Source organism: Megalopta genalis, chromosome 2 (genome assembly GCF_051020955.1).
Source record: "Megalopta genalis isolate 19385.01 chromosome 2, iyMegGena1_principal, whole genome shotgun sequence".
NCBI classification, from domain to species: Eukaryota; Metazoa; Arthropoda; class Insecta; order Hymenoptera; family Halictidae; genus Megalopta; species Megalopta genalis.
The window spans coordinates 30,433,453-30,445,457 of NC_135014.1; the positions used below are offsets into that span (position 1 = coordinate 30,433,453).

The 12,005-nt window shown below is 40.7% G+C and overlaps 3 protein-coding genes across 3 annotated transcripts; 1 reads left to right on the top strand and 2 right to left on the bottom strand.

The window, feature by feature from the left end:
* Positions 1-246: 246 nt before the first annotated feature.
* GlcT (ceramide glucosyltransferase) lies at positions 247-4,775 on the bottom strand. Its single transcript, XM_033486977.2, has one exon. The coding sequence runs from the start codon at positions 3,302-3,304 to the stop codon at positions 2,108-2,110; it is 1,197 nt and encodes a 398-aa protein (XP_033342868.1). The 5' UTR covers positions 3,305-4,775; the 3' UTR covers positions 247-2,107.
* Positions 4,776-5,859: 1,084 nt separating this feature from the next.
* Positions 5,860-9,871, bottom strand: hay (ATP-dependent DNA helicase hay). Its single transcript, XM_033486975.2, has 14 exons — positions 9,649-9,871; positions 9,319-9,530; positions 9,124-9,234; positions 8,729-9,049; positions 8,472-8,663; positions 8,312-8,409; positions 8,131-8,237; positions 7,764-8,060; positions 7,428-7,696; positions 7,200-7,364; positions 6,938-7,124; positions 6,723-6,871; positions 6,531-6,647; positions 5,860-6,466 (listed from the first exon to the last, which is right to left on the bottom strand). The coding sequence occupies exons 1-14, from the start codon at positions 9,680-9,682 to the stop codon at positions 6,338-6,340; spliced, it is 2,388 nt and encodes a 795-aa protein (XP_033342866.1). The 5' UTR covers positions 9,683-9,871; the 3' UTR covers positions 5,860-6,337.
* A 107-nt stretch (positions 9,872-9,978) lies between these two features.
* Positions 9,979-11,934, top strand: LOC117229992 (uncharacterized). The gene is made up of 2 exons (XM_033486980.2): positions 9,979-10,384; positions 11,409-11,934. The coding sequence occupies exons 1-2, from the start codon at positions 10,225-10,227 to the stop codon at positions 11,858-11,860; spliced, it is 612 nt and encodes a 203-aa protein (XP_033342871.1). The 5' UTR covers positions 9,979-10,224; the 3' UTR covers positions 11,861-11,934.
* Positions 11,935-12,005: the final 71 nt, after the last annotated feature.

Below are 12,005 nucleotides of genomic sequence, written 5' to 3' on the forward strand. Positions count from 1 at the left end.
CTCTGAGACCGACCTGGTTGTGCCAGGTATCCCAACCCCCGTTCCCTACCTTCGTTACACTCGAAAATGGCGTAAAAACTTTCCCATCAGACGTTTCGACAAAATTCCGTGGAATTGAAAATGGACATTTAGCTAGTTGATCAAACAGTTTCCAAATTTAAAAACGAATTATAGTAGAACCTTCCGTAGACGAATCCATGGGAGAGGAAGCGCAAAAGCGTTCGCATAAAAAGTGCTCGGATAATATAACAATTTGACATTAAATTTTATTTATTCAAAGAGAGAGAGGGGGAGAGAGAGAGAGAGAGAGAGAGAGAGAGAGAGAGAGAGAGAGAGAGAGCAGTTGAATGCTATGTCAACATGGAGACAATCCGATAGATGTTCGAATGTGGAGGGTTCTACCGTATAAGTTTTAATAATCATGTTCAACTCATCGTTGGCCCAACGTTCCATTTCGACGACACTTCCGGTTTCATCGTTATTATTATTATTTACAAGTGACACGAAACACTGGAACGAAAGTATCGCTGTGACAGAACGCCGGGCCCCAACGAATGCATTTTATTGTTAATATCCACAGTCTAATTAAGCGCGCGCAGCTCGCTAGTATAAAAGTAGCTAAAAAAAAAAACAACAGTGAAGAAAACGCTCAAGAAACAAAACATTGCACAATCAGTGAGCATACCGTCGCGAGTCGGCGGATATAGCATGTAAAACAATCGAAAAATTGCGTATCGCGCTGTATCGTTATTACGAAAGACGTGCGTACGCACCCGTGGCAACAAACATCCCCCATTTAATATTTACACGAATCTCTCTGTGTGTACCTTGGCGCGCACGTGTGTACGTGTGACTCCGTGTGACGTGCGTATACGGCGCGTATTTTAGTATTCCTCTTCTAACGTAATACAAGTATAATAAGTACTGTACACGAAAATAGCAAATATATCGGACATTACAAAAAAAAAAAAAGAAAAAAAAACATCCACGCATCGTGTCGCATGGACGCATGCATTTGACAAACATGACCAAAAAAATGCCTCAGATTGTGCAAAACAGCCGTGACTTCGAAAAATGTACCGATTATAAATTACTTTTTACGATTACATTGTTTGTAATTCTATTTGTATATATATATACAAATAATAAATATTAAATAAATATCTCTGCATTTGTTGAACAACTCGCGATTAAAACAAAGGTAAAATAAAAATTTGAAAAGTTACAAATTTTCGCTCAGACTGTCCGGCACTGGAATTTCACGAACATATGGTCACGTTGGTCTCGACGCGTCGTGGACCTGACGTCAACAAACGTAAATCCATTCTCAAGACTCGACTTAAAGTTCTATATCATTAAGTATAAGATCGGTAGCAAAAGTGGTACAGTTTGCTCCCCCCCACCCCCTTCCTCCTCCGCTCCTTTCATCAGTACGAAATTGAGAATTAATATTAATACTGCTTGCCCTTGAACATCTGTTACGTGAATAAAAGTCTGTCGGCCTTAATGGGTGTGTAACTAGAGCTCTTACTATTATTTTTACTGTGTATCCGAATCTACGGATACCCAAAGCCCGAGTATTCGGATGTTTGCTAGATCTGAATCCGAGTAATTGAATAGATTTCATCCATTTCTGTACGGGAAATGAATAAGTTTCTGTTTTGTTTTTTTTTATATATATATATAGAAAGAGTGTTGTTACACTTGCTTGTGTGAATATGCCCGGAATACATGGAAATGAAGCTCGAATCCGGATAAGTCAGGTACTCGGATTCAAGATCGGATCCTTGAGTACCCTCTGCACGACTAGAAATAAGTCTTCTGGAACGATTGCGAGCCTGATCGATTATTAGACATTACACGTAATTTTTCTATTGGTCGCGGTAACAATGTCAGTGGATTCCGTGGCACAATAGCACCCGCGCACGACTTGTTTCTAGCAGTGTACTCGTACTCGTGTCCAGATTGCAGGAGGTCTAGCGTGTACCCATACGAGGGCCCAAGACGCGTCACTCGAACGAAAAACACGACAAAAAGAAAACAGGGAGAGAAAGACGTATGGAAAAATTGGAGAGACTTTCGGCGTCTATCCCTTTCTAGTCCGTTTTTAATATTTGACTTTCGTCTTAACCTCTTCGGCGACTCCGCCCCACCTGAGCTTGTAAACGCGGGACCGCCACTGTATTAGAGGGTCTAGGACCGCTTGGAGGAAAAGATAGGGCCTGGTGATCTCGCTGAGCAACCATCCGCACACGAACTCTAATTTATTGAACGGCAACGGGCCGTTCTGCACGACGCACAGCAGCGTCCAGTCGCACATGAACCACAACAGTATGTGTACCAGATAGAAAACAAGCGAGTCCCACTCAAGCAGTACACTGGCAGCCCAGGAAGCACAGGCACCTAACACTAAACACTCGCTCAGAGGCTCGAGCAGGATCGTGGTGGGCAGCATCGCCACCCTGAGCTTCGCCCATCTTCGTAGCCTCGCCTGGAACGAGTGGAGCTCGCAGTGGCCGCTGTTCTGCAACGCCGGCTGCGACGAGACTGTGATCCGCCATCCGCGGTCGGTCAACGACTTCGCGTAAAAAAAGTCCTCGGCGAGATAGACACCGAACGTTTTCAAGCCGCCCACCTCGTCGAGGGGCGCTTTCCTAAGCAGCGCGGACATCCCCGTGTGACAGTTTATTCGCAGCAGGTCCGCGGCCAGGTACATCCGCGACTGTACAGTACCGAAGAAGATTTTCTCGTACGCGGCGGCGAAACCTTCGCGGTCGCACGTGAACGGCATCTGGTGCACCAGCGCGACGTTGTCGGTCATATAGTTTACCATGTCCAGCAGCGTGTCCTCCTTCATTTTGATACCGCTGTCGCTAATCAACACGAGCTCGTGTTTTGCCGCCTCGTATGCCGGTTGCATGTTGTTGATCTTCGGATTGACCCCGACGTTCCGGCCACCGGTGAACAGTCTGGCATCGACTTCCGGGTATTTCTCGATCAGCTTGCGCACCAGCATCAACACCGGGTCCGAGTCATCCTCGACGCAAAACAACAGCTCGTAACGGGGATACTCCATAATGAAGAAGGTCTCTAGATTGTTGAACAGATTCGGATCGACGCCCATCAGCGGCTTTATAATCGACACGCCGGGCAATGGGATCTCGTAGGTTGGTACCTGGGTGACTTTACGATGGAGCTTCCAGCGGCCGGCTATCAACGCCAGCAGGTGTACGATCCACATACCCGACCAGAATATCATGAAGAATACCGCGAACCCATACAGGGTATATACCATGGAGTTCATCTTCGAACGACGATCCTCGTGTCTCAGCTCGGAGACCGACCTCCGACCTCGCCTCACCAGCTCGCCGGACCTCGCCACACGTTCAGCCGTTGTTTGGCTGTTTGTCGCCGCGCGTCCGATTTATAATTAAACGATCCTCTTCTTCTGCCTGTCGATCCCGATTCTATCGACGATCTCGAAACCCGCCATCCTTCCATTCGACATGAACAACGCTCGCGGCATCCTCGAGGTTACCGTCGTGCCGCGATCACGATACAAGCTGCGGCTTCGTTTCGTATGCGTCCATGGGTGTAGAAGGTCTCCGGGGGATATCCACGGTGTAGCACCGTTTTCACGGCGATCACAACGACGACGACGACGACGGATACGCGGCCATCGCATCCAATACATTCACGCGCTCTAGCTCTCCCCGCAGTTTTCGCAGTTAGGGTGGCCCGTCCACGGGCTCCCAGCCACTCGAAACGCCGGCACGCTGCCGACGGTCGTACAACTCCTGCCTCTCCTCCGCCCCGGTTACCGTTTGCTCTTTCCTTTTCTCGTTTTCTTTCTCTGTCTTCTTCTCTTTTTCGTCCAATCTCGAACGGAAAGAACAAGGACTGCCTGTATTCACCGATCACTGACGTACCACGCGCCGCGAGAGTATACCCTCTTTGTCGCGACGCTCTCTCCCCGAATTCACGAATGCATTGAACTTCGCCCCTCTCGACGACACGGTGAACCTCGTTTGCAAAGCTGTTTCTGTCCTGTCCGCTCTCAACGCGACGGCCTCCTCGGGACAATGCGGCGCGTCCACCTTCTCTTCGTTGGATTTAACAGCCGATACAGATATCGGCATTCCTCTCCGGTCGCTTCGACGGTAAGCCAGACGGTTCTCGAGCTGCGTTCGATACTTCGTCGCGATGCAACACGGTTATGTCAAACAGAACGACCGCTTCCATTCATAACGACGATGCGACTACGCGGGTATGTCCAGACCTGTCCTAGCTTGCCTGCAGCCACGGCACTGGCGTCGTCTGTCGGTGCATGCTCTGTTCTCGAAGCCTGTGCGTACTTTCCTCGAATTCGACCGATTGATTCTCGTGGACGCGGGTGAAAAGTAAATCCCGACAGGGTGAAAATCGAATGTACGCGTGTTTAGAAGCCGCATGCAACGATGCACCGTCAAGCGTGGACGGGACAACTGGCTGCATCGCTGCATGTGACAGCCGCACAGCCGGCAGGCTCGCACGGCCACTTCGTGACTATGTTCAGAGCAAACGCGTCCTTCGACGCCTCCGCCAACTAATACCTGGGCGCGCGCAGTCTGTTACTTTTATGAATAAATCGGATATTCGTACGATCCCTCCTTTCCAATGGTCTAATCAGTGGAACGCGTGTCATCCAATAGCAGAATACTCGGATTACAATTATCTTAGATATTGGACGCTAATCTTGATTATTTCATTTTCCATGAAACTAATAGTCGGGATGATTGTACGTTGCGAAATTAGAACGGAATTAAATATTGGTCGAGTAAACAGACGAGGTGGGCGAGGCCTCGAAATTTTCGAGGCCTCGACGTTTGAGACGAGACGAGATCACGCGAGATGAGTACGAGACGAAGCCTCGAGAATATCGAGAATCTCGAAACGGCCGAGTACGTATCTCGAAAGCACCGAGAATCTCGAACGGATGGAGTTTCTCGAATATATCGGAATTCTCGAATGTGATTCTTGGAAATTTTAAAAATTTCAATAAATGAGCAAACAAATATAGTAATTTCTCTCGGAAATTCGAATTTTCGAATTGCCTATTCGAATTTTCGCCTATGTAATTTGTTGCTGCATCGATGCTTTCGAAGGTTCGACGGAGTCGGTCAAATGCGTGTTGTGGCACGCGACGCGAATTCCCGGAAGACAATATGAAATGGTTTGTTTGGGTGTGAGACAGGTAAGAAAAGCTGCGAAGTTACAAGATATGTGACCGTCAAACTGTGTCACATGGCCTCCGAATTGCCTTCGTATCGCGGCAAAAAATTAGAAATAGAAAAGTTAAGCCATCGTTTTTATTCTAGCATTACTATGTATTCGTATTAATGTATCGCGACTTAGTATTCTCAGATCTGCCGGTAATACTGTAAATGGTAGGTACCAGAAGTGTGCGGGGTCTCGAAACTTTTTGTTTTCGAGAATATCGAGTATATCGAGAATTTTCGTTATAAATATAAATTATATAATGACTATGACTACTGTTCTTATAGTTTACTGTAACACTTTGATATGTTAGTAAATAAAAAAAAATGCAAATGTTTAAATATTCATTTCATTAATATATATTGTTTTCGAAGCCTCGTGTAGTTTCAAACATCGAAGTCTTGTCCGCCTGTGCTAATTTCTATCAATTTTGTTGGACCGTTAAATTACACTTATTTATCTATTGTCATGCGCATACTAGCAAGTGTTTGAATTTAAAGGAATATGTTAGCTTAGGGATAGAACTTGTCCTGGGGCAGGTACTTGATTTTCCAAATGCAAATATCGAATTGTAAGTCTCGGTTAGGTCACAAGATACGGTAATCGGTGTATAGTCTTTCATTTATTTCAGTTGCTTCTTTTACAGTTTAACTTAGTATGTATTTAGAAAAACGTAACTAAATATGTACACAGTCTAATATTTATATAATATTTTTTCGTGATTTTGACAAGGGTTCTCTGCAAATAAGAGATCCTGTGCTATCTTAATACGGACACAGTTATCGCTTACTGTAAACTGACTTATCGGATATATCCTTATCGCATTACTATGTCAACTGAACCGAAGGTTTACATGTACGTAAATTTCATTACTGCCACGTAAATCGTACCAGCGAGCACATGACTGTACTAATAACTACAAGACATCAAGTGTTTCATGTAGGTAAAGGGAATTATTGATTGTCATTGTTGTAAAGCGCATTCTATTAACAATTTTCTTCAATAAAAAGATTCTCTTTGTTAGCCATAGAGTCGATACTACTTGAGAAATACAGTTATATACACTTATGGCAAAGAATGATTATGCTCTGAACTTCTTGAACAATGGATGCTTGTTTGCAGTAGATGATCCAGGGGCTTTTCTGTATTCATAGTAGACTGCATCGTCAGCACCCGACATTGAAGTCATATTACCAGCCTTACGCATAATCTGTAATAATAATTTCATTGGAATTAGAACATTATTGAAAATACGTTAAAAGTGTAGAACTTACAGGTCTAGGTCCCTCTCCAGGTATTCTTTCTTCGTCCGCGTCCATGTCACTAGCTGAGAGAACCTGTTGCAGTAAATGTCCCTGTTCTTCTCGAGTCGCGTACATTAGGTCTGGCTCCTGTTTTAGTAAAGAAAATTAAGATTGAAATCATTAGAAAGTGTGCCCGCAAAATTACCAAGCGATGATACATACTTCATCCATTCCTGCGAGTTTTGTAATAACTTTATAAGCGTATCCTTGGTTCACGAGAAACCGTTGACGTTTTCTCGAATAATTCATCTCCATTGTGTCTTGCGAAACTAACGTATAGAAGAATGCGTTATATTCCTCCGCAATCGCACCTAAAAGTAACATTTTATGTTTCATTTCAAGCGAAACAGATTTCATTTTTCGTTATAGAAATTTACCTTTTTTGGCTCTTAAAATTCTACCCAATCGTTGGGCTTCCTGACGTCGCGAACCACCATGCGACGATATTTGAATTAAGACATTAGCTTCAGGTAAATCAAACGACGTATCAGCCACTTTACTCACGAATATTGTGTTCACTTTGGTGTTAAACTTGAAGTTTTGCAAAATTTGTATTCGTTCACTCTAAAATACGAACGTGTGATCCTGTTAATGTGTCAAGTTCGCAATTAACTGAATGTTTATCATTGCCTTACGTACCTGACTAGTAGGACCATAGATGTATGGTTTATTCATTTTAATGGCATAATGCTTTAAAGCGAAAACGTTATCTGAAAATACAATCGTCTTATCGCCACGCCTTTCGTGATACCGTATTAAATATTGGCAGCAACGAAATTTGTTAGGATTCATAACGTAGAGTAACTGTAAATTAAATGTAGTTAAAAATCTATTGCTGTCACATTAAAATAACATACAATTACTTACCAACTTTTTGCTCATTTTACAACCAAGGTATTCTCTGTAAAATTCTGGTGTCATGGGACACCAAACTTCGGCGCACTGCACTCTCGCGATGAAACCTCTTTTTTGGAGTTCCAACCAGTTAGCTTCGTACAATTTGGGACCAATAAGGAAGTTTAAATCTGCAATTTTGTCATCCTCACGCAACAAAGTTGCAGTTAAACCCAATTTGCAATGAGACTGGACAATAGTCAGAACCCTTCTGAACATTTTTGCAGGAATCGTGTGTACCTCTAAAAATTATATTATGTATTTACAAAAATTCAATCCAAAAGTAGTTTCATGATAAGCTTTAATTACCATCCAAAACCATGATTCCCCACTCTTGTTCCTGAAGCCATCGCATCGTTTGTTCAGCTTCCCACGAACGCTTTTGAGTGTGTGTGATCATAGAATAAGTTGTAACTAAAATCCCACAGCCCATTGGTTTATCTTTGGCCTCACTTGTGAATCGACATATCATCGAGTCATCGGCAGTGGACCACATTTTGAACTGCTGCTTCCATTGTTCCACTGATACTCCGGAGTTGCATAATACTAACGCACGTTTTCGTACCGTACAACAAGCTGTTACACCGACTAAACTTTTACCAGCACCTGTGTTACCGAAAAATACAAGAAAGGTAAATATCTGTTGGAAAGTATTATTGGTAATTTAATCACTTACCGCAAGGTAAAACAATTACACCGGATCTGGCGCGTCCATTACCGAACATTTTTCGTAAACTTTTTTCTTGATAAGGTCTGAGTACTGCTGACGGTTTCAAATCGATACTGGAAACACATTAAACATATTTGATCGATCTTCCTGGATTGTTTTCAAATTTTTTTCAGACCGCTACACTCACTTGATATCCGGATTTACGCTATCGTTGCGGAAATCATATTCTGCTAATAATGGATGCTCCAATTCTATGCATCTCTTCTGTATGACTTCAATTTTTTCCTGTAACAAACTCCTGTTACAGCAAAGAGCACTATTAAAATAAATTAAAAAAATGTACACACCTGATTTACTTCAAAACTAACAGTTTTTAATTCTTGCTCCTCTTCCTCGTCTTCGTCTTCTTTGTCCATTTTATCATAAAAGGTAGTTATGTCTTCTGGAACTGCAGCAGCTTCTGCTGGAACTTGATCAGTGGTAGTCTCAGGCACTTTTGTTGTTCCAACTGGAACATTAGTCACTGCTTTTGCTCCAAACTAAAAGTAAACAAAATACTTTAAACTGTGGTCACTCAATTTACTCCCATGCTAATAAGTTTTACCTGTGGAGTTTTTGTTTTGCTCTGAACATTCGTAATTATTTCTTCCTTTTCATCTTCTATATTTTTTCTCAGTCTACATTCTTGAATCACTGGATCTTTCAATAATTTTTGTAATACTTCGGGATAAGGTGATTCAACGAAATATTTATTATGCTTCAACACTAGCTTTACCTTGCCATAGGATAATGTGCACAATTTTATAAACTCTATAATACCATCAGGAATACTAGTCTTACTAAGTCTCTTTAAGTACTCTATAATATCATGTGTTTGAAGACCAACACTAACAGCAGCATACAATGAGTAAGCAGTTAGTTTGTACTATAAAATAAAATGAATGTATTAAAAATATTTTACATTCTAACATAAATTTGCTAATATAATCATTATTTTACCTCATGAATATGCTCTGGTCGACACACAGGCTCAGAGATAGCAATTAAAAAATCATGTGCATGTTTATAGACAGGTGAAAAGGACTCTAAGAAAATGTGTCCATTCGGTGCCTGAATAAATAATTTTGTTTTAATGTTTAATGTAAAATTTCCAATAATATAACTATAAAAAACAATTTAATGCCAATGTCTTACCACCCAAAGTGGTCTTGATGCACAGTCAGGTTTCAAAATCATTTGAGAACGATAATCTTTTGCGCCGAACTCATCTTCCAACGCTGTTTCGTCTTGTTTTTCAACATCATTTTTGGCTGCATCTGGCACGCCGTCTGCTTCATTATCGTCTATAGAATCATCGTCGTTATACTCTTCAGGATCTTCTTTACGTTTCTTCCATTTGCCTCGATCTGTAAAAGTAAACAACTTCAAATGTGTTGTCACTTGTACTCACATAACCTGTCACTCAACTATAGATCATTATTTACGAAAAATATATTTGATTTAAGAAGATAATTAATTTCGTACCATTATCTTTTTTAAACCGCTTCGGCGGACCCATTATTTATAATGAATTTAAATCGATTCTATTCACCGGCTTAATTAGGTTTTATTAATTTTGTCAACACAATGTAACTTCACGAGCAACTACAATAAAACACGATACATATGTATGGATGTGCATACACATCTAACTCCTATCCTATTATCCTATCTATGCTGTACATGTAATCGTTTCTGATCCTCTTTAGTCCGAAATTGTCCACGCTACGATGTTGTGTAGTACATACATATGTGCTGCCGCCTATGACAGCAACGTGCCAAACTCGAATATATATATAATTCAGAGCAGTAAAACATATTGTACATAAATAGCATAGATGTTCTATTTACAGTGGTTTGGTCACTTATCTTTCTAACCTAACTATTCTCGAGGAATGAAAGGAATCAATGAAAAAAAGTCACTGATTCGAGTCTAAAAGGTTTTCGTGCACCGCTGATTTGAAATTGCAATCGCATGGAACTTTTCATTCAGCATAATATATCTCGCAACTCGAGATTAATCTCGCTGAGAAGCAAGGTGTTCGTGAATAAAAGGTGACCATGGTTTGTCCCAGTGGTGTTATAGCGCACCTTGCCAAATTAATTGTGACAATTGGTTGCATAAACACTATCAGCAACCCATATAGTAAAGCAAGTGTCTGGTCACTTCGTGCCTTCCAAACTCTACTTTCACACTCCGTCATAGGGATTCTTAGGTTTGGTAAGGAAGTACTCTTCGATGTTTACATTATCCTGCATCTTGATATCCGTCTAGTATATTTTTTAAAACAACATTATCTGTACAGAGCCCCCAAAAAGTATGACTAATAAATTATTGGGGGTCATGCAGAGGATTAGTTGGTATGAAACTACATGAGGGTATTGTACTTGACTTTCGAACATAGAACTCTAGCGGAGGATGATGTGTTTTTAGTTCGTCGTTAGTAGCTTTTCCATGTCGTTGGAACAGGTGAGAAATAATATTGCAGCTCCTACGCACCGATTCGAACAGGACTTGTGAAACAAAGATAATGATTGCACGCAATTATCACCATGCAAAAGATACTGATTATGTTGGATAGAAGTTTGCATAGTTAACTGAACATGCACATTAGTTGCTTTATGCTTGTCACGCAAGGTATAATGTCTATCCAAATTCCTTATTTCGCTAACTAAGAAGTATAATTATACATTGCTTTTGCATGTTGACTAGGCTTAATGGTCAAACTACTTTGCATGCTTTAGTTTTGGCCATGGAGCTCTAATATTGATAGATTTTTCATTTCTTCTCATTCAATATTGACTTTTCCATATCAAAGTAACTGTTACTAAACATTGACTTACATTTATCGTATTAAGAAGTTCACTAATTTCCACGTTTTTAAATATGAGATTTAACTACTGATTTCAGATTACTAAATCCATAATAGTAACAGTAATAACCTTTCATATTATTTCTCGCAAGTTCCAACTACTACATCCATTCTTACATTTAATCTCACAACTACACAACTGTCTTTTGTGTTTAATTTATTTCTTACTATCTAATGCTGTTAGATGGGCACATTGAATAATTTAAAAATTCAATACTCTTATAGCCCTCTTAGAACACTGAAAACTTTACAGAATATATATTGTCTGTTTCATTGTTTGAGCGCAATAAAACATAGTAAATAAAGCGGCACTTGTACCGAATCATGTGTGTCAAGCATTAAGCACATTATTTTTAGCAATGTTACTTCCAGGAGCTCCATGCATCTCATCAGCAACTACTTTAGTAAAGTACCTAAGGATTTTCTACGATTGGTACTCCAAGGTCGTTGATGTTGCACCTTTGGCACTGTTTACCACTGGTATCCTAAACGAATATGGAATTAACGAAACGGTTTGGCTCATAGTACTTTCCTTTGGCGTTTTACCAATATTTTTCCAGCTGCAGACAAAACGAAAAGAAAGACAAATAAGAAGGCATCAGTTGTTACAAAATATTGCTTCCACGTTACAGCTGTTAATGATTGCATTGGTAGGGTTGCAAAACGCTAATTATAATGTTATCAGTCTGGTCGCTTCCTTCGTTTTCGAACGATTTTTCATCGACGAGTTTTGCTACTACTACGATATTCCAAGTACTGATTTAACCCAATATTCTCTTTGTTTCATAGAAATTTTTATGGTATTAACCTTGAATGAACTGTGAATAATATTAATATATTGAACAGTTACTGCATTTTTATACCCTTGAAGAAAAGAATAAACAGATTTTTCAATTTACCAATGTGATTTTAAATTTTGCGGCATTTTGCTACGCACTAAATTTCTTAGAGATAAAAAATATTTTTACA